The sequence below is a fragment of the Conger conger genome, chromosome 8, assembly GCF_963514075.1.
Source record: "Conger conger chromosome 8, fConCon1.1, whole genome shotgun sequence".
NCBI classification, from domain to species: domain Eukaryota; kingdom Metazoa; phylum Chordata; class Actinopteri; order Anguilliformes; family Congridae; genus Conger; species Conger conger.
The window spans coordinates 31604634-31627103 of record NC_083767.1 but is presented as its reverse complement, the minus strand read 5'-3'; the positions used below and the strand labels follow the sequence as shown (position 1 = coordinate 31627103).

Below are 22470 nucleotides of genomic sequence, written 5' to 3'. Positions count from 1 at the left end.
TGTGTGCCCCCGGCTGCCACACAACCCCAAAGCATAATGGATCCACCTCCACGCTTCACAATTGGCAAGGTTTTCTTCTCTACAAAGGCTTCACCCTTTTTTTCTCCAAATATACCTTCTTTGGTAGTGGCCAAAAAGTTACATTTTGGTTTTGTCAGTCCAAAGCAGACATTTAAACCAGAGGCGGCCAAATTTTTGCACCCCACTATATGCATGTCTGTGTGTAGTCTATACTACAGATGGTACTGGCCATATTCGCTTTATCTGTGTGTGTATGTGAATGCATGCGTGTGTAGTTTATGGTACAGATGGTCCTGTCATTTTCACTCAGTGTGAGTGTATATTATAGCACAGATGGTGCTGGTCATGTTTGCTTTTTTTGTGTGTATGTAGTTTATAGCACAGATGGTGCTGGTCATATTTGCTGTGTGCTCGGTTCCTGTCCTACTCCTGGGGAAGCCAGTACACCTCCTCATCAGACACAGAAACAAGCCTCGCCACACAGTGAGTGTGAGTGTGTGTGCAAGCATGTTTGTTTATTTGTAAATGTTTATTTGTGCATAGTTTTCAAAATGTATTTGTAGTCTGACTGGGTGTTTAAGTGTTCACTTTGCCTTTTCATCAGTTAAAATATGGCCAATTTCTGAAAGAATAACATGTGAAATGATTTTGATTGATAATGATTTTTCATTAAGCTAATTGTTCAGCCCAGCTAAACATTCGCAATGGAGGAGCAGCGAAAAACTTAAGGATAGGCAGCATATTGTGGCAAATATGTGGCTTGCTTTACCAAAATTCCATTCACATTAATGGCAAAGAACATTGAGTTTTATACACAACTAAAGCTGTTTATTGGTAACAAACTATTCTATTCTATTCTAATGTTTTATTTGCATGACTGTAATGTTTTATAAGATAATTAAGTTAATAATTAAGATAATTAAGTAATTAAGGGAGATTGATGGAGAGATTGCTAGCGAGGTAACTAACTACTGAGAGATGTAGAGAGATCGCTAGCTAACTAGCTTCCCAATACATTACAGTATACCGGCACCACATGTTCACAATGAAACATATAGGTTAACTATAAAAGTTTAATATGACTTTCGGAAAGAGAGCCAGCTCTCTTGTAGTGCCACAAGTTTTTACACATTTTTAAATGAGACACAGCTTGGATTGCTGGTGCTAGCTCCAGAATAGCATTGAGATGATAAAGTCTGTCTGAATTATGCACAAGCATATCTGCATTTTACAGTGAGCGCTGGGGAGATTTTTGTGGTAGAAAGCAATTGTGAATGAAGCAGCTTGAATGTATTAACGTTAGCTAGCTAGAGAAAAGTGAATGAAAGGTATGTTTTGTTCACTTTCACCTTTTAAGTAGATCTTACTATTTTACTTCAGTCCTTCAGTGTTAGATGGATTTTGCTGAGATAATAGAATTGACTTTAAAGACGGAGCATTTTCCTGTCGATTGCACCGTTTTTGCTATTAAAGTTAAGTGAAACCGGAAGACCAGATCGTCAGACCTGCGGCCGTATGTCTTGGACACTCAGGTGAAGAGAGGAGCAGAGCTGTCAACTGATCACCACCTGGTGGTGAGTTGGATCAAGTGGCCGGGGAGGCTGCCGGACAGACCCGATAAACCCAAACGTGTAGTGAGGGTGAACTGGGAACGTCTGGCGGAGGCCCCTGTTCGCGAGGTCTTCAACTCCCACCTCCGGAGGAACTTCTCACGCATCCCTGGGGAAGCTGGGGACATGGAGTCCGAGTGGGCCATGTTCAAAGCCTCCATTGCAGAGGCGGCAAGCAGGAGCTGTGGCCAGAAGGTCATCGGTGCCTGTCGGGGCGACAACCCAAGAACCCGCTGGTGGACACCAGCGGTGAGGGAGGCCGTCAAGCTGAAGAAGGAGGCCTTTCGGGCTTGGCTGGCCCGGGGGTCCCCTGAAGCAGTAGACAGGTACCGGGTGGCAGAAGGGCTGCGGCTTTGGCAGTCGCTGAAGCAAAAACCCGGGTATGGGAGGAGTTCGGGGAGGCTATGGAGAAGGACTTTCGGTTGACCTCGAGGAAGTTCTGGCAAACCATCCGACGACTCAGAAAGGGAAAGCAGGGCTTGTCTCAGGCTGTTTTCAGCAGGGGAGGAGAACTACTGACCCGGACTGGGGATATTGTCGGGCGGTGGAAAGAGCACTTTGAGGAGATCCTGAACCCGAACAACACGTCCTCTGTGGAAGAGGCAGAGCCCGAGGACTCGGGGGAATCTGCACCTATATCCCTGGCAGAAGTTGCTGAGGTAGTCAAAAAGCTCCTCAGTGGCAAGTCGCCAGGTGTAGATGAGATTCACCCTGAGATGCTGAAGGCTCTGGACATTGTTGGGCTGTCTTGGCTGACACGCCTCTTCAGTGTCGCGTGGAGGTCGGGGACAGTACCTGTAGAGTGGCAATTTTCAAGAAGGGGGACCGGAGGGTGTGCTCCAATTACCGGGGTATCACACTCCTCAGCCTCCCTGGGAAAGCTTACTCCAGGGTGCTGGAAAGGAGGCTCTGACCGACGGTCGAACCTCGGATTCAGGAGGAGCAATGTGGCTTCCGTCCTGGCCGGTCCTGTTTGTGGTATTCATGGACAGGATCTCAAGGCGCAGCCGAGGAGAGGAGAGTGTCCGGTTTGGTGACCTCAGAACCGCATCTCTGCTTTTTGTGGATGATGTGATTCTGCTGGCTTCATCGGACCGTGACCTTCAGCAGGCACTGGAGCGGTTTGCAGCCGAGTGTGAAGCGGCCGGGATGAGAGTCAGCACCTCCAAGTCCAAGGCCATGGTTCTGTGCCGGAAAACGGTGGATTGCTCCCTCCGGGTTCGGAACGAGTCTTTGCCCCAAGTGAAGGAGTTCAAATATCTCGGGGTCTTGTTCACGAGTGAGGGTAGAAGGGAGCGTGAGATCGACAGGCGGATCGGTGCAGCGTCAGCAGTAATGCGGGCGTTGCACCGGACCGTTGTGGTGAAGAGGGAGCTGAGCCGGAAGGCGAAGCTCTCGATTTACCGGTCGATCTACGTCCCAACCCTCACCTATGGTCACGAGCTTTGGGTAGTGACCGAAAGAACGAGATCGCGTATACAAGCGGCCGAAATTAGCTTCCTCCGTCGGGTGGCCGGGCTCAGCCTTAGAGATAGAGTGAGGAGCTCGGACATCCGGAGGGAGCTCGGAGTAGAGCCGCTGCTCCTTCGCGTCGAAAGGAGCCAATTGAGGTGGTTCGGGCATCTGATCAGGATGCCTCCCGGGCGCCTCCCTTTGGAGGTTTTCCGGGCTCGTCCAACTGGGTGGAGACCCCGAGGGAGACCCAGAGCCCGCTGGAGAGATTATATCTCTCTCCTGGCCAGGGAACGCCTCGGGATCCCCCAGGAGGAGCTAGAATGCGTTGCTGGGGAGAGGGACGCCTGGAATACCCGGCTTTGCCTACTGCCACCGCGACCCGACTCCGGATAAGCGGGTGATGATGGATGGATGGATGGATGGAAACCGGAAGAGGCGATACACTGCATCTGTTTACTTTGGTTATATGAACGTTCACCATAAAATAGGCCTATTACTCCGAGTTTGGACATATTTTTCTAGGCTCCTTGAAGCTATGTAAAGTTATCAGACTACCTGCCTCACACAAACAGCGGAATTCTGATGAAGAGTAGCTTGTTTCAGTTGCGACATCCGCCCTTATATTACTACAAGCATTGTCCCATTGCACTGAATCAAATTAGATGTACTCAAATGCACCACTTGCGAACAAATTAGTCTAACGAACAAATCAAGTTATAATTATTTAATGGAGAAGGGGCTATTGCTGTAATAATGACAGTCATTCTAATACAAAACGAAGAGAATGAAGGGAATCCTGTTTAACCCCTTGGTCAGAGTGGATTTATATCCATGCATTTCTTTTTGACAGTGAAAGCAATAAAACTAATGGTTATATTTGTATGAACTATTGTTTTAGCAATGGTTCCGTATTTTAGAACATGCGCAGTGACAAAACAAGCATGGGGGGGACATCCACTTTTAGAACTTCACAGACTACACGAATCAGGTTAAAATTGGTATTCCTTTCACGGCAATGGTCCAGAGAACCAAACTCATAACAGATTTTCATTGTGAAAATATTCCTATGGTGGACATCAATAAGAAATCCGGGAATTTTGGGGGGGAAATCGCTTAAAGCTGACAACAATGAGCTTTGTCTATTTGGCAGACGATACACTGTGTTGTTATGCCATGGTCAATATTTATAAAAGCAAAAACATGGAAAATTAGACCATTATAATGTCATCATTAAACATTCTTACACAAGTATTCCAATGTTCCACAAAATCCACATGCTGTCCTGCATTTGGATCATATGGATGGATTTGGTCACCCTATTGCCAGGTCTGTGAGGTGCTTTGCATCTAAAAAGAAATTGGCCTAATGGTCCGTAATGAAGTCATGCTGCATACCAATAATCCCATTGCCGTTTCATTCTCAGGGAGAGCGATGCCCTCTGCTGTCTGAAAACGGCTCCATCAATGCCCTGCCAGGAGATGTAGAGGAAGGAAGACAAGGTGAACCAGAGAAGGTGAGGGGGGATGTCTATTTTTGAGGCTGTCGCTGAAAAGGCCTTAAAGGGGCAGTTCACCCAAAAATAAAATGAAGTTATGTTTCCACCCAGAGTAATATCTGTCAATCTAGATAGTTTTGCTAAAATGTGTTGCGTTTTCAAAATATTTGCTGCTGTTCCCCCTGGCAAAGCAGGCAAGGGTTCTTCTTTCTGTGGCTTCTATTCACCAAACATGTGGAATTTGGGCCAAAATTCCATTGAATCATTTATAAAGTACTGTACTTTACACAAATATAAATATAGATCTTTGCCAATTTTAAGCCACAGGACGAAGAACCTGCATGGTCCACTTAACCAGAGTTAAAAATTTGACATATTTCTGTACAATTATGTGTATGACAGATACTACTCTGTGTAAGTGGAAATATACTTTAATTTCAATTTTCTCTCATTTTATCTCTCTCTCACCCTCCCTCCCTCTCCCCAGGAGTTAGATGTATCTGAGGTGTTCATGCACCAAGCCATCCACACCATAGAGTACTGCCTGGGCTGCATCTCCAACACCGCCTCCTACCTGCGTCTGTGGGCCCTCAGCCTGGCTCACTCGCGTGAGTGTATATGTAATGTGTGTGCTGCGGAGATATCGGAGGTGCGGTGGGTAATGGTGTAAAGTGTGTGCAGCTTGTGTGTAATGTGTATGTACAGGTGCATCTAAAAAAACTTCTAGATTCACTACACAAAGTGAAATATTTTTTGTTTTAATCTTGATGATTACGGCTTACAGTTCATTCAAATCCAGTATCTCAAAATATTGAATGCAGCCTGTTTCTGTTTCTACTTTTGAGGATTCAAAGTGTGAAGAGTTTGCAAATCATTTTCAAGGCAAGGTATCCAGTCTTAATTTATACAATTAAAAGAGCAAAAGAAGTGGATCCAAGGCACTCTTCCAATGAAGTAAAAAACAGCTTTATTATAAAAGGCTAGTTCATAGTTGAACACTAAAAAATGCCAACATGTTTCGGCCAAATAGTGGCCTTCATCAGGGCAGACATGAAAAGAGAAACAAACAGTAGTATATATACACCTAAGGGTGTCATTAGTAAGAGGAGAAAAACAGTCAGTAAGAAGACAAAGAATACACTCAAAAAGCCGTTGGATTTATAAACTCAAAGCTATGGAGATCCCGGGCCTAAATGATTCTATAGATATGGTATCTTTTTTTATAGACCCCTTAGATATGGGCCCCTTTTTGAGTGTATTCTTTGTCTTTTTACTGACTGTTTTTCTCCTCTTACTAAATGTTAATACTGTTACATGGCATAACGAGCATTTTTTTTTCTCTTCAAACTCAAACATTACTGTATAAACTGAATACATTTTTCAAGATTTAATTTTAAATTACTGAATTAATATTTCATTGCATAACCGTTGTTTTTGATAACTGCTGCACATCTGCATTGCATCAAGTCAACCAATTTGGCACCTAGAACCAGGTATTTCAGCCCAGGATGAACTAACTGCAGAAACTTCAGAAACTGCATTTTTAATGTCATCCCACAAGTTTTCAATGGGGTTGAGGTCAGGGAGCTGGCCACTCCATTACCTCAATCCTTTTTGTCTGGAACCAAGATGTTGCTCACTTACATGTGTGTTTGCGGTCGTTGTCTTGTTGAAACACCCATTTCTGGGGCATTTCCTCTTCGGCATAGGGCAACATAATCTCTTCCAGTATTTTGATGTATTCAAACTGATCCATGATCCCTGGTATACGAACCCAACACCGTAGTATGAAAAACATCCCCATACCATGATTTTTGCACCACCATACTTTACTGTTTTCACAGTGTACTGTGGCTTGAATTCAGTACCCGGGGGTTGTCTGACGTACTGTCAACGAACACTAGACCCAAAAAGAACAATTTTACTCATCAGTCCACAGAATGTTACGCCATTTCTCTTTGGGCCAATCGATGTATTCCTCCTATCTGTATTTTTACAGATTCTGCAAATTTTTTCAACAATGGTGCTTTACTGGGGCCTCTTGCTGATAGCTTCGCTCAAACGTCTTCTAACTGTAACAGCACTTCCAGGTAACTGTAGATCATCTTTGACCTTTCTGGAGCTGATGAATGGCTGAATCTTTGCCATTCTGAGTATTCTTTGATCCGTTTTAACAGTAGTTGTTCGTTTTCTTCCGCTTGTTTCGGGTTTTGTTGCCATTTTGCAGCATTTGAGATCATTTTAGCTGAGCATCCTATAATTTGCTGCACTTTATACGTGTTCCCCTCGCAAATCAACTTTTTAATCAAATGACGTTGTTCCTCCGAACAATGTTTGGAATGGCCCATTTTACTTCTGGCAATTCAGAAGGAAATATATTTTATACCATTTATATGTGTGAAACATTTTCTTCCCGTCTTCCTTAATAAAGGACTGATGTTGTACTGCTATTTTTTTTAACACGACTGTAGGTGGTCATCTTTTGGGGTAAAAATTCTTGGACCACTTTTATTCTCATTACATATGCTCCCAGTAAGTGAAATAATCTGTGATCATGGTGTAAACTTTCATCGTTATGTAGATGATGCATAGTTGTATATCATTGAGCCTGGTAATTCTCATTTTCTCAGTTTACTGGTTGGCTGCCTTTTTAGCATCACGATCTGGATGCCCAAAAACTACTAAGTGGCATTTTAAGCCATACAGTAAATCCTCAAATTGTGTCCGGGATTCTATTTGAAGCCGGGCCTCGGATAATAGCCAGGGGCGTGGTCGATTCGGACAAATAAAGGCCGACCCCCAAATACAAGCTGGGGTAATATTGCCTACCAGTAGGGCTATCAGTCCATGAGCACTAGAAGACATTGTTTCGATTTAACTCAATGAAATAAAAGAGCTCTTCTTAATATTTTATATTGTTGGTTGGTTTAATACTGTTGCCAATGAAAAGTCGTTGTCCTACACCATGGGTCTCCAACACGTTGCTCTCAAGCTACCAGTCGCTTGCCGCCCCCTTCTGAGTAGCTTGCCAAAAGCTGAAGTAGTGTACATTTAAACACAATAGTTGCCGCGAGGCATTCTAGCCTACGAATTTAATAAAAAGTAAATCAGGCAAAATTATAAATTAACTCAATTTAGGCTACTTGGCTACGCAATAAGGTTTCCATGTATTTACAGCACAGCGCACGTTCAATGAATGAATGAAAGCGGCTGCCTTGACTCGCAATAAACAGACGGGTGGAAATCCTGACACTCTTTCAACTACATAAAACTTAACAGTGAACCATCAAATACCCCCCAGATTTCAGTGCCCATCTGTCCTAACATTTAGCAACTGAATCAAACAGTCCAAAAGTAAATTAAATCCCAAACCAACGCGAAAATCTTTTGATAGCCTACCGGTATGCTGTTCCAAATGAAACGCATGTCTCACAATAAAACGCAAAAAATCCTTAACTTGCAGTTATCTACGCTAATTTGTTATTGTTCATGAAGGTGTGTCTGGCAAGTTGGTATTTTATGAAGACGCATCTGTTTTGGCTTTCATTAATGGTTTAGCTACTCAAGTTGCGTTTCTGAACGGTTACAGGAAGTGTTGAACAGTGTTGGCCCACTTTAAGTGTATCCTTTTACTTTATTTCTAAGAATTTAATTCTACAACAGAAGCCTAATAAGAAATAAAGGCCTGCCTCGAATACAAGCCTGTGCTTTGTGCAGCCTAAGTAAATAAAAGACCCTGGCCACTATTTGAGGATTTACGGTATATTGATAATGTTAAGACAACCTTTTCTCAACTCTGGAACATTGGACGAGGGAGACCTTTCCTTGCGTTGCATGATGCAAAAGAAATAGATTCATGGGTTTGGTTTTAGCCACCTGAAATATTGCAATGCACTTTTTGCTGGACTGCCAAAAAAGACAACTGACTACTTCAACTGGTGAATTTTGACTAAAACTAGAAAGACACAGCATATTCTGGCCTCATTGCACATCTCCATACATTGGAGATTGCCTGTCTGAATTCTTCGCCAAGCTCTCAGATCCACTGAGGTCTTATTGCTTGTTTTGCCTAAAGTAAAACAAAAAAAAAGTGGAGAAGAGGCTTTTTACTTTTATGCTCCAAGCCTGAACACCCTGCCATTAGAAATCAGACAGGCAAGCTCTATGAACAATTAAAGAAACAAAAGACTCATCTTTTAACCTTGCTTTTAATTAAAATAACATTGTTGTAGACAGGCTATATCTTCATTTAATTATTTTTGTCATGCCTTTGAGATGTTTTACATTTATTTTTAACAAAAAATGTTCTGTAGTTGTATTTCATTGTTGCTTTATTTCACTTTATTATATATTATCTTTAGTGTTGTACATCTGCTAGCGGCTTCATGCTGACAAGCACCTGTGGTTGAAGGCTTAGCCCAGAACATTGTAGTGGCATCCTACCCTGGGAGGGAAATTAAATACAAGTAAATGCATCAACTGGTGCTCTGATAGCAACAATGAAAGCATAAAATAAGATTTTTGTATAAAAAAACAACAAGTATTATAACCTTGACAAGAGCCAAAAAGAGTCCCTTAAATGCCGATACAGTATGACTACCTGTCACACAAGACATTGCCAGCCATTTTATTAGCAGGAAAGTGCTTATTGTGAGAAGCATAAGGTACATCTGCAGTGTGTTATCAAATAGTTTACCAATCAAAATCAGAAAATACGGACACAACACTGTGGAACCCCTGAAATGCAGACTATGCAGAATTTCTCGCTGGTGTGTACACAAAAAATTGCAGTAGACTGCGTGCCGTGATGGCAATGAGCTGAGAAACCGCAGTCTGATATGATTTGCAAAACATCAGCTTTAGTAGGCACTTTCCACACAGGCCATTTAGCAAGCTATTTAACTGACATTACTTGTTTGTATTTAGTTGGCTAACTTTAGCTTTTATTTTTATCAGACATATCAAGTCTTCTGAAAGTCTGGATTTAGAGTCTTTAGATTCCTTTGGATTCAGGTATGTATGTACTGCCCAGGAGAGGAAATAAGCTGGTAGAATCTCACGAAAATATAAGCAGTAACGTGCAGGGGGACCCAGCTATCATGGCCAGCCAGCTTATGTACAAAACTGAATAATGTGGCAGCTACCTAATGTTACCGAAAGCTGGCTAGCCATTTCAATGGGTAGCCAACACAGCTAATCTCTCGCAAACCCAGCTCACCACTGCAGTAGCCAATAGTCTCCTCTTGACCCCCCCCCCCCCTTTCATTCTGTTGGATCATGGATCGTATGAGTTCAGAGTACTGGACACCTTTCAGATGCATCACAGAAATAAAAAAGGCAGCCCCCAGAAGCAGCCCGAGGAGTTTATAGAATAACAAATACAAGTAGACAAGTAAGGTATTGGGCAGAAGTGAACACAGACACAGATTGCCAGTGGCCCTCTGTGGGCAAGGTTCTCCCCCTTTTTTTGTTTTAAGCAGATAAAATGCGGGCCTTCCTTGACTTCCTTGACTAGGAACGACATTTTACATATTGAATAAGTGAAGGGTTTTAACAGCTGTTGCGCTTGTGAGTGCCAAATTGACCATATTTCACCTTAACTTCACTTCCCTGACACCCCCATACCCACATCAGATACCCTTCTCTTACCATTAGTGTGCTCTATGCACAGGCTGCCAGTACCGCACGTATCTCCCTAGTGACTAAGGTTGTGTTAACCTCACTGGCACCATTAATGCATGTTCAGTGTCACCGGCCCCATATGGATTCCTGAACAACCTCTAGCCTTACCTGCTAGCCATCAGCTACTTTACGATGCCCCCCAACTAGCCTGCCCTCTCCTCATCCAGAACCACTGACTGGCCCTTTCTGCTGCTTTTGCAAGCTCTTTTAACTGCTTTCCTTAGCAATCAACCACAAATGCAAATTCTAAGAGGAGTGATGTCACTGATTTAGCCACAAACCCCCTAGCACCTATTTCTATAGGTCTCACATATGCTGGTCACCCGCTATCCCTCGCCTCAGCAACCAAATCTGTGTATGGCACTTACATGTCACTGTTAAAGCAATAAAGTAAACAATCTGCTCCCTCTCTGATCACAGAACCATATCAGGTCCCATAACCATAAAGGAACCTGGAGTTGCCTGCTAGTATCAAATTTCCGGTCCCTTGCCGTATTCCATCTACCAATGTTATTTAGCCGTGCCTGAGCACGGGGCTACTCTGCCCTTCTTGCAACCAAGCTACTTCCACATTTCCACCTGTGGCATAGATTGCTAATTTGTGGGAGATTGTCAGGGAGCAGATGACAAATTCTGGGAGACTCTCGGACCTTCCAGGAGAGGTGGGATGCCTGGTAATGGTCAGGGGTGCCATGGGTCATGGTGTAAAGTGTGTGTAACATGCATGTAAGGTCTGTGCTGTAGAACTGCTGGAGGTGCTGTTGTTGATGGTGTTCAATGTGTGTAATGTGTAAGTAAATGTGTGCAATGTGTTTGCTGCAGAGCTGTCGGAGGTGCTGTGGGTGATGGTGATGAGGATCCCATTGTCCATGCAAGGCTACGTGGGCTCGGTGGTGCTGGCGGTGGTCTTCTCGTTCTTTGCGCTGCTCACGGTCAGCATCCTGCTGGTTATGGAGGGTCTCTCTGCCTTCCTGCACGCGCTCCGTCTGCACTGGTGAGACATACTTTCCAGTCCCACTGCAAAACCCCTAACTAGGCTACAGGGTGGCAAAGGTAGTTTCGTTTAGCTTTATGGCTTGAGGTGAGGCAAGGCGAATGGTAAAATCTGGACGGATCTTACTGTGCCACTGCGGACCAGCTCCAGTGAAGCTCCATGGCAGACAGCCCAGTCGCTTGGTCACGGTGTTTAAGTTTTATTGTTTGGTTTCTAAAAGTTAAATTGCTTGATTTGTTGTCGTTTTTTCTGAATAATATTCAGGATTCACTGTTTCAAGATATCTTGGTGGTGCAAGTGCCGTTTTGGTGAATGCAAAATAAAAATTTTCTCTCTCGCTTTTTTTTCCAGGGTGGAATTTCAAAACAAATTCTACAGTGGAACGGGCTATAAACTCAACCCCTTCTCCTTCTCTGCAATAACTTCCTTAGCCAATTAATAATGGTTGCTAATTAAAAGTTCAAATTAGTGATTGTTTTTGCACTTATGATCATGTGTTACTAACCGCATACTTCTTGTCAATCTATATTGATATTATTTTAGGCTTTCTTTTTGTCTTTTTTAAATTATGAATCACTGGCACAAATAAAAAAAAAACAATGGGTGATTTGTTCAACTCACATTGAAATATTTAAAAACCTTTTCTTTAAATATGTCTCCATTTCCCCCTTTTTTAATTTGTGTTGAATTTGCATTAAACATTTGCAGAGTGTGTCTGCAGAGATGAGTTAATGTACGTTTTTCAGTACAGTATTTGTCCTTTTTTGCATGCCTGTGCTCTGGTTTCTTGGGTGAGTCAGAACCCTCACTGCTGGCATTACAGTAGCATTACAGCCCATTGCTAAAACGCTGATCCTTTGTGACAGGACATGAGAATTAAGGAGAACGCCCCTGTTGGCCAGTCTAGCCCATTCATCCTGATCAGGTTGATGGAGCCCGTCTGCTGTCAGAATGGGCCTTAATATGCCTTGAGTGATAACCCCCCCCCCCCCACACACACACACACACACACACACATACATACCTCTCCCTCTTTCTCTCCCTAAGTGTGAAATGTAGTCAAGGCTCTCAATTTGCATGTGATGGTGTCATTATCAAGGATATTAGGACATGACTGTCTACTGATGAGCATGAGTACATACTGTGCACATTTAGACTGCACCATCTATTCACATGTTTATGCTAATCATACCTCCCTTCTCCCCCTCCCTGACCCATATTTTACATTACATTTTACTTCCACTGTCTGTCAAACATGATCAATGCAAAGGAAATGATAAAAAAATGTTTTCTAAATAAATTGTTGCTTATCTTGTGAACTGTCTTGATGTGTGAAGTGACCACAAAAGTGTTCTTTGTTCAATAATTTATCCTTAACCGAGTGTCAAGGAAGCACATGACACTTCACGAACTGAGGTTAGGCAAGTTAGTTTTGGTGATTGATGAACTTGGCAGGCTAGCCGGCACCTAGCCAACCAAAAGAACAACATTTAAAAATGGTCAATGAGCCTACTTGAGCAAGGAAAGGACATGCTGCAGGGAAACTCAACCTCACGCCCTACTCATTACGGTGATCGTAAAACGAGGCGAGTAGGAAGTTGGTATGCAAAGTCATAATGAGAATACACACAAGACCCCACTGACGAAGCAGGATTACTTATACAGAGGCAGGAAGGGTACACAAACGGCGACGGGGGTCTCGGACACGGAACCCCAGGCTTATTGACGAGTTCGCAAAGCTCTCCACTGAGTGGCGATACTCCAACAACCACATACACCACCTGACTTTAGGGAAGTCCAAAACCCACAAAGATTCACTTGACACCTAGGCTCAACTGACCAGGCAGTAGACTTACAAAGTAGTAGTCTTTTTGTGTTTGCAGTAGACTTACAAACACAAAACACTGGGCGGTCGGTGAGTTTTGCAAAGCTCTCCACTGAGAGGTGCGGTCTCTTTAGCCTTGGTGAGAAACGTCCTAACAGACTGAACTGAAGACAGTGCGCTTGTCAGCTCCACTGAGTGTGGGAGACGAGGAGGAAGCAAGATAAATACACAAACAACCACGAGGATCTCCGATACAGACCACCAGGCTATCGGAGGTCTGCAAAGCTCTCCACTGAGAGGAGCGACAACTCCAACACTTGCGTATTTAAACGCAGTGTAATACATAGAATAACAGACATGCACTAAGAAGGAAATGAAGATCATAAGTATCTCAGGCAGGAGACTTATGCGGAAGTAACCTACAGTTGTGTTCAATAAAATAGCAGTACAACATCAGTAACCTGATGAACCACTATTATTAGTAGTAGTGATATTTTTGCATGGCAAATAATTTACTTGTAGATGTAGTAGTGTAATAGAAAAACAACAGACCCAACTGTCATGACATGCACACTGCTTGTTCTGAGTAATTGATTCATTCATTGAAAGGGGCATTTTCAAAATAATAGCAGTGTGGAGTTTAATTAATTCATTCTTTGAAAAAACAGGCGTTATTAATTGTGAAGCAAATGTTTCACACATTGTTATAAAATATATTTCCTTCTGAATTGCTTAGTAAAATGGGCTGTTCAAAACATTGTTCGGAGGAACAACGTCATTTGATTAAAAAGTTGATTGGAGAGGGAAAATCATATAAAGAAGTGCAGCAAATTATAGGATGCTCAGCTAAAATGATCACAAATGCTTTAAAATGACAACAAAAACCCGAAATACGCTGAAGAAAATGAGCAACTGCTGTTAAAATGGATCGAAGAATAGTCAGAATGGCAAAGATTCAGCCATTCATCAGCTCCAGAAAGATCAAAGATGATCTGCAATTACCTGTAAGTGTCAGAAGACGTTTGATCGAAGCTAAGCTATCACCAAGAAGCCCCCGTAAAGCACCATTGTTGAAAAAAGGGCATGTGCCAAATCGGTTAAAATTTTACAAGGAACACATTGATTGGTCCAACAAGAAATGGCGTAACATTCTGTGGACTGATGAGAGTAAGATTGTTCTTTTCGGGCCTAGTGGTCATCAACAGTACATCAGACTACCCCCGGGTACTGAATTCAAGCCACTGTACACTGTGAAGACAGTGAAGCATGGTGACAAAAAAATCAAAAATCATGGTTTGGGGATGTTTTTCATACTACGGTGTTGGGTCGTATACCAAACTACAGAACAAAATACTTATTTTTTTAGATTATGTTGCCGTATGCCAAAGAGGAAATGCTCCTGAAATGGATGTTTCAACAAGACAACGACCCCAAGCAAGCAGCATCTTGCTGCACTGGAGCTTGCAAGCTTCTCAGAGAATGGCAAACCCTGGCCCCCTGGTGCAAACAGTCCACTACAGATGGGAATATAGAGAGCACTTCATCTGTGGCAGAAAGATACTGTCGTGAATATAGTGAGCAGTTGATCTATAGCAGGAAGACACTGCCACAACTAGAGTGAGAAGTTGATCTGTTTCAGAAAGATACTGCCATGGCTATATTATGTAAGGATAGGGACAGATATGAAAGCAGTGTTGTGAGAAATTATTTTTGTTTATTTGGTATCCATTGCTGGCATTTACTGTATACTCTGGCCTAGATAAATCTGAGTTACTCTTTTTCTTTAAATGTTGGCATGCATATCTTTTACATTTCATTGTATTAATTTATCCTGCTAGATACGTGCTGAAGCAGATTGGGTTGGGTGCCCTGTGAGGCAGCGGTGGTGTTCCGTGTGTGGGGGTTGAGTTTGGAAACCTACAAAGCTGCTGTTGTGTATCCTAATGTTTTGCTTTTAAATGATTGTTTAACATGGCTCCAGGAAATGTACCTGCAATTATGCTGTTTATTATGGCTTTTTTAACATTTTATTTGGTGATAAGTTTGGGCTGGCTAGCTTCTATTGTAGATGCTTTGCACGGATTGCACAATCAAACTGCATATAATCAGTATAACCATCATATAACGCAATTGGTGAATATTTTTACTCTCATTAAAAAAAGAAGAAAAGGCAAAAGGGTAATGCATGAAAATATACGTTATATGTATTCGCAGAAAACTGGGAGACATTTTGAGGAGATAGTGAAATAATAGGAAATTCATATGGTGCACCTACATTATATGGGGATTTGTTGTATTTTTGGTGCTGCAGATAATGTTGCATGAAATGTTGTAAAGGGAAAGGCTACTTTCTTATTTTGATGGCGTCTTACTTGGATTAAGTTGTACTTGTACGCTACCCCTCTAAAAATGTGTTTAATGTAAATTCAACTACGACAAGGAAAATCCCCTGACCAAAGAGGATCCCCTGAATTGTTAAATAACAATGTTAAATAGTTAAAATATTTTAATAATAATAGGCAGGAAGAAAAACAAAACAGAGAAGTAAAAGTGAAACTAAAATACATGAGTGGGAAAGACATGGGGCCTGGGAAGGGAGAGCCTGTGGCAAAGTATAGGACTCCCCTTTCCTACATGACAGAAATGTTTTGGATTAACTAAACTCATGCTGTGAAGATGTGGGGGGAGTGGGCCAAGGTCCCCTAAACATGGGCCGAAGGAGGTTCTTTTTGGCCATCTTGTCTACAAGCAGTGGACATTATCCTATGCCGGGGAAGGTAGGTTAGGCCAGAAAGGAAAGCTGAAAACCTACAGGATGCCTACTTGGAATAATGAGGCCACCCAAAGGAAATCCGCACCAGTGCTGAAGAAGGTGGAGCCACAGGTGGAGGCTGGAACTAAACCAACGGCACCCTGGCTACCACCACCCTACACCCTTGGTGAACAGCGACCAGTAGAGAACAATATTAAGGCTGCAGGCCTGTTTCCTGCAGTGGAGGTCCTCATGAGACATAAGGATCTGAGTCAAGAACCAAGGGCCCCAGAAGGAATGATAAGACTGAAACCACACAGTTGGCACATGTGGTAGGAACTGAGTATGTAGCAAGCTTAATTTTGCTGGAACTATCTAATGACCATAATAAGGCATAAGCGGAAGGGTGTCACCGTGCTTTATTGGTTTGTTAGTATGGAGGAGGAGAAGATATGAAACTATAAAAATGTTTGTCTGTCTTTTTTTGGGGGAACTCCTGAAGCCTCTGCGTGGTGAACGGACTTCCCAGGGCACTCTAGTCAATAAACAGTTAAATAGTATTCAAGACTCTGCAAGAATATTTCCTTCTTCATCCAGCCAACTCCCACCTGAAATTAAACCTAATGAGGAGAAAGTGAAGACTTTACCTCTTCAACCACCGTGTTACTCCTTTAAAACTTTAAACAAAACCCTGTCATTTCAACCCAAATACTAGCCTTATCTGTAACCTTAACCATAATTCTAATCCTAGACAATGTATACGATTAGAATTACCCTATTTCTACCACTCAGAATAATAATATCACACAAGAGGGAGTGCTGTTATACTGTATATAGTCACGGCTGTGATTTGGTCATGGGTACGAGGCCACAGGCCAAAGATAATATCACACCTTGAGTATGCTTTTATGCAACAGTTCTGACCAGGCTATAATAAGTCATGGTAATTTCAGACAATTGATGATGATTTTATCATTTATTTGGTTTCAACAAAACAAAAAATAGTTCCATCAGAATTCTTTTCAGACCAGTTTATAGTTAGGCGATTGCCACTGGTGATTATTACATTTGATGGTTGGCCGCAGCAACTTGTAGTTTTAGAGCAACAGCTCTGTCATCACTGTCATCATTGTGTTCATTGTTTAGACTTAAAATGTACATGTGAACAGAGCATTAGGATACCATTTTTTTTTTTTGTCATTACAATGTTTTTTCACATGCGACCAAGTCAACTTTTCTCTCTACCAAAGTTTTGTCTCTCTTCTTGCGTGGAGGGCAGTGTTTAAAGGAGAGGAGCGAGTAGTCAGATGTCAGATATGAGACAATTGGAAGACAGGATTCCTCTGGGAATTGAGACCCCGTCTGAATGTTCAAGCGTAAGCGACAAGACATTATTCACCCTATCTGTATGGGGAACTTTCTCTTGGTGCTGCTCCCGAGGTTGACAGCTGCTTTACGTTACGTTACGTAGTGAGGGGTTTCTTTTTCTCACTTTTTTCAAAACTCATTGTTTTAGTTTTTTGTCATAGTGCAATACGTACAGTAAAAGACATAAACTAAGTCTCAATACACAGTGCCCAGAGTTATCACCCCTCTCAGTGGGAGCTTTGCGCACCTCCGATAGCCTGGGGATCTATGTTGGAATTGTGTATTTACAGTTGTGTTCAAATAAATAGCAGTGCATTAAAAAAGTGAATAAAGTGCAAATATTTTTCAATAGCTTTTAGTTCCATATTTCAAATGTAGTGGAAACATTACACTGCAGGATGAACAAACTACATTCCAGAGTTCCTGTGAATTTTTGGGTTCAGAAACTGGATTTTTAATGTCTCCCCACAAGTTTTCAAGAGGGTTGAGGTTGGGGGATTGAGCTGGCCATTCCATTACCTCAATCCTTTTTGTCTGGAACCAAGATGTCTTGAAACACCCATTTCAGGGGCATTTCTTCTTCTTTTTCAACAATATGAAGGGATTGAGAATGTTCTTGTAACAACGTTTTAACACAAATATCTTACCTATTGTCCCTTTAAGCAAGGTTTTGAAACAGCTGTTTGACCAGTTAGACCAGCTCCATACTCCAAGCTAGGTTTTGAAACAGATGGGTATCTCAAGCTGGTCATAGCTCGATTTTACACCAGGCACAGCTAACATCAGCTAGTTGTATAACACAATATTTTTGTTTACTTTAAAGTTAAATTAATGTTTGTACTGATGAGCTAATGTTAACAACATCCACTTGTCTACTATAACATTAGTAGGCTGTTGTGTTAACTTGTTCTGATCATAGATTAAGGATATAACTAGTATCATGTTATCGTTTCAGGGGTGCATTCAAGATCGCAAACGTTAGAGAACATATTCAAACTTTTTTCTGTTAGAATTTGGAAAGGTAGTACGCTGCTAACAGAAATGGCTGCTGATGGGGAAGATTGTAAACACTCAGCCATGTGCTTCAAACAACATATGGTACAGAGCTAACTGTAGACATAAATGATCCACGATTAAAAATGCGGTCACGATTTTGTGGACATGGACATTATTTTAGCTAGAAGTAAGGGAGTACATTTTGTAAATGTAGCTTTTTTCTGGTGGTGATTCTTATTATTTAGTTCTTCACTTTTAAATGTGTTTACTAGCCAGCTAGCTAGGTATTGTGATGTGTTTGGGTGATGGCAATCTGCTGGATTTGTTTGTTGAAGTTGTTCAAGGTGAAGTTGCTTACGGCGGATTTTCTAGATTGCTGCAATGTTAATGTTGCTAGTGAGCTTGCTTGTTATGTCCTACCCATCTGGTCAGATTACCTGTGATCTGAAGTCGTCTTTAATGTGTGAGGACCCCCCCAATGCTTCTGCAATGGATGTGATCGATTTCCCATCTTTTCTAAGCTTCAAAATGGCTTGCTTTTCTCACCCAGCAAATCCTACACACATTGGGGCAACTACAACTGACCTACCAGGGCATTACACCACACATTTAAACCCCTAGACCACAGAACTTCACAGCCACTGGTCCAATGGTCCTGGTCTCATCTTAGGAACAGCCCCTTTCAATTTTATATAGTACACTATATTATTAGGACACTATCTGGTCCTTCAAGTTACTTAATCTAACAGTTGGTGTAGCTACTACTTAAACATTACCTGTTACCTGTTAATCACTTCTACTGGTTGCATACCTGTAGAGTGATTGAACATTTGTCTTAAATAGCTTAAATAGCTGTGGAATTTATCAGTAGATTAGCTTTGATTTGATATTGCTTGTGAGCAATTGTAGGCGATTTAAATAGGTGTGTCAGAGCGCTCCGTCCCAGTTTGTGATGTTATGTTTCACCCCATCCCAGTCTGCTCTCTCCCTCGAAGACCCCCCCTGCGACGTGGGCCTCCACGGCGTCGGAACCCCTCCAACCTCAGCTACCCCCCGCTGACCCCCTGTGAGGACTTTGCTGTCACGGGGGGACTATGGAACTGCCAGTCTGCCACTGGGAGACTCATCCTCTTTCTCCTTCTCGCACAGTCCCCGGCCTTCCGGCCGTGGCGGTGGTACTGGTCTTTTAATTTCCCCCTCGTGGAAATTCTCTGTTCTCCCCCTCTCTGACCTGTCCATATCCACTTTTGAATTCCATTCTGTTGCAGTATCCTACCCTACTAACCTTTTCATTGCAGTTATCTACCGTCCTCCAGGGCCCCTGGGAAACTTCCTTGATGAGCTAGACACCCTTCTCAGCTCCTTCCCTGAGGATGGCACCCCACTGATTCTCCTTGGAGACTTCAACATCCACCTAGAAGCCTCCCAGGCTGCTGCCTTCCTACCGCTAATCCACTCCTTCGGCCTCTCCCTGCAACACTCTCCTCCAACCCACAATGTCCTAGACCTTGTCTTCGTGAGGAACTGCTCATGCTCCGATTTCTCAGTTACCCCTCTGCATACATCTGATCACCACTTCATCTCATTCTCCCTCCCTCTTCCTCCCCATCCTCGTCCCCCTCCTCCTACCCACACTTCCTCAGCCCGCCGTAACCTCCACTCCCTCTCACCCTCTTCCTTTGCCAGCACCGTCACCGCCTCACTCCCCCCTCTCGAATCCTTCTTCAAACTCCCCACTAACTCTGCATCTGCCACCCTCCTTTCATCTCTCTCCTCCGCCTTTGACTCTCTCTGTCCCCCTGTCTCAAAGCCACCTCGCACATCCCCTCCCAGTCCTTGGATATCTGACACCCTCCGTACCTCCAGGGCCAGCCTCCGCGCAGCGGAGAGGAAGTGGGGGAAATCCAGGGACGCTTCAGACCTCACGACTTACCAGTCTCTCCTGGTGGCATTCTCTTCCGCTGTCACTGCCGCCAAAGCAAAATACTATCAAACACAAATTCAGAACTCCGCTTCTAACCCCCGTAAACTTTTCTCTATTTTCTCCTCTCTCCTCAACGCACCGCCTCCTCCTCCTCAGTCCTCCTTCGCTGCTGATGACTTTGCTGATTTCTTCGATGAGAAGGTCACAGTCATCCGCAGATCCTTTACAACCACCGCCCCCCTCACTGTGCCCATCCCGCCCTCTAGGCCCATCCCTTCCTTTTCCACTTTCTCCCCCCTTACAGACTCTGATGTTTCTCAACTCCTGCTCTGCCACCGCCCTACAACCTGTGCCCTTGACCCTATCCCCTCTTCTCTTCTCCAGACTATCACGCCAGACATTCTCCCATTTGTCACCTCCCTTGTCAACTCCTCCCTGTCTTCCGGCTGTTTTCCGGCATCCTTCAAGAGGGCCCACATCACTCCGCTGCTAAAAAAGCCTGCTCTGGATCCCTCCATCATCCAGAACTACCGCCGGGTATCTCTTCTTCCTTTCCTTTCTAAAACTATAGAACGAGCTGCTTCTACTCAACTTTCTTCTTTCTTTTCTAACAACAACCTGCTAGACCCCCATCAGTCTGGCTTCAGATCGGGCCACTCGACAGAGACTGCGCTCCTCTCCGTCAGTGAGTCACTCCATGCTGCACGAGCAGCCTCCCTCTCCTCTGTCCTCATTCTTTCTGCTGCCTTCGACATTGTGGATCACTCCATCCTCCTGTCTGCCCTGTCAGCAACGGGCATCTGTGGCACAGCCCTGGACTGGATTGAGTCCTACCTCTCTGGTCGCTCCTTCCAGGTTGCCTGGGCTGGTTCGGTATCGACACCTCGGCCCCTCACCACAGGAGTTCCCCAGGGCTCAGTCCTTGGCCCGCTTCTTTTTTCTCTTTACACTCGCTCCCTTGGCCCTGTGATCACTGCACATGGGCTATCCTACCACTGCTACGCGGACGATACCCAACTCTTCGTCTCGTTCCCGCCGTCTGATACGCAGGTTTCAGCCCGTATCTCTGCTTGCCTGAGTGACATCCAGAGCTGGATGGACAACCACCATCTAAAGCTCAACCCAGGCAAGACTGAAATGATATTCATCCCTGCAAATACCTCTCCCCATCTGGATCTCTCCATTTCCCTCGGGGATACCACACTCACGGCGTCACCCAGTGCACGGAACCTCGGCGTGGTGATGGACAGCAGACTGTCCCTTTCCGAGAACATTGCGGCGGTGACCCGGTCTTGCAGGTTCTTCCTATACAACATACAGAGAATCCGCCCATTTCTCACCCCCTACTCGACCCAGCTCCTGGTCCAAGCGATGGTTCTGTTCCGTCTGGACTACTGCAATTCCCTCTTGGCTGGCCTCCCAGCATCCGCCATCAGACCCCTCCAACTCATCCAGAATGCAGCAGCTCGTCTGGTCTTTAACCTTCCCAAATACTCACACGTCACCCCCCTGCTTACTTCCCTCCACTGGCTGCCTGTCATGGCTCGCATCAAATTCAAAACATTGGTGCTAGCCTTCCAAGCAGTTAAAGGGTCTTCCCCAGCTTATCTACAAAAAATCATCAGACCATACACCCCTGCCAGACCTCTTCGTTCAGCCTCCACAGGCCGCTTGGCACCTCCCCCTCTCCAAACCTCCACCTCACGCTCACGACTACTGTCTGTTCTTTCTCCATGGTGGTGGAACGAACTCCCCGTTGAGGTCAGAACTGTAGAATCTCTCCCCACCTTCAAGCGCAAGCTGAAGACACACCTCTTCAAGCAGCACCTCTCCCCGTCCCTCCCTACCTCCCTGTGAACCTTAATTGTTGTCTCTGTGATGTGCTTTGTGTATTGGTATTTTTAGTTGGCTAGGTAAGCAGTGTTTGGATAGTTCACTTTGGTCACTTTTGCTCTGTTTGTTTGTTTGTTTGTTTGTTCCAAAAATAAATAAATAAATAAATAATAATATTGGCCCTCGTCCTTATCTTTGTTGTTCAGGTAGCAGTTTAAATTGTACTTCCCTCTAGGGTCTTTTAGCGCACTTATCCCTGGTTATGGGTATGCACTCTGTTGTACGTCGCTCCGGATAAGAGCGTCTGCCAAATGCCAATAATGTAATGTAATGTAATGCTGGCACTTGGTATGGAGTGAGCTTTCTACCTGGGTCACGCTTACTGCATTCTCCGGTCGGGGTTGTTAAAGAAATCAATTAAGTGCAGTGTTTTAACGATCATGTTAGTTCACATTTTTTTAGCTCTTAAATTGGTGAAGTAGGTGAATTTAAATAAGCCAGTTTATTGTAACGTT

The 22470-nt window shown here is 43.7% G+C and overlaps 1 protein-coding gene across 5 annotated transcripts in view; it reads left to right on the top strand.

Annotated features, from left to right (window-relative positions):
* Window positions 1-12576, top strand: part of LOC133135724 (V-type proton ATPase 116 kDa subunit a 3-like) — a 35913-nt gene extending 23337 nt beyond the window's left edge. The window contains exons 17-23 of one of the 5 annotated variants that reach the window (XM_061252952.1): window positions 394-504; window positions 4510-4599; window positions 5069-5189; window positions 6581-6671; window positions 9538-9594; window positions 11086-11257; window positions 11609-12576. In XM_061252952.1, coding sequence (XP_061108936.1) covers window positions 394-504; window positions 4510-4599; window positions 5069-5189; window positions 6581-6671; window positions 9538-9594; window positions 11086-11257; window positions 11609-11650 — 684 coding nt within the window. In that variant the 3' untranslated portion in view covers window positions 11651-12576. Of the gene's footprint in view, window positions 1-393; window positions 511-4509; window positions 4600-5068; window positions 5190-6580; window positions 6672-9537; window positions 9595-11085; window positions 11258-11608 lie in introns of all 5 variants that reach the window. The other 4 variants (XM_061252951.1, XM_061252953.1, XM_061252955.1 and 1 more) reach the window with 4 other exon arrangements.
* Window positions 12577-22470: the final 9894 nt, after the last annotated feature.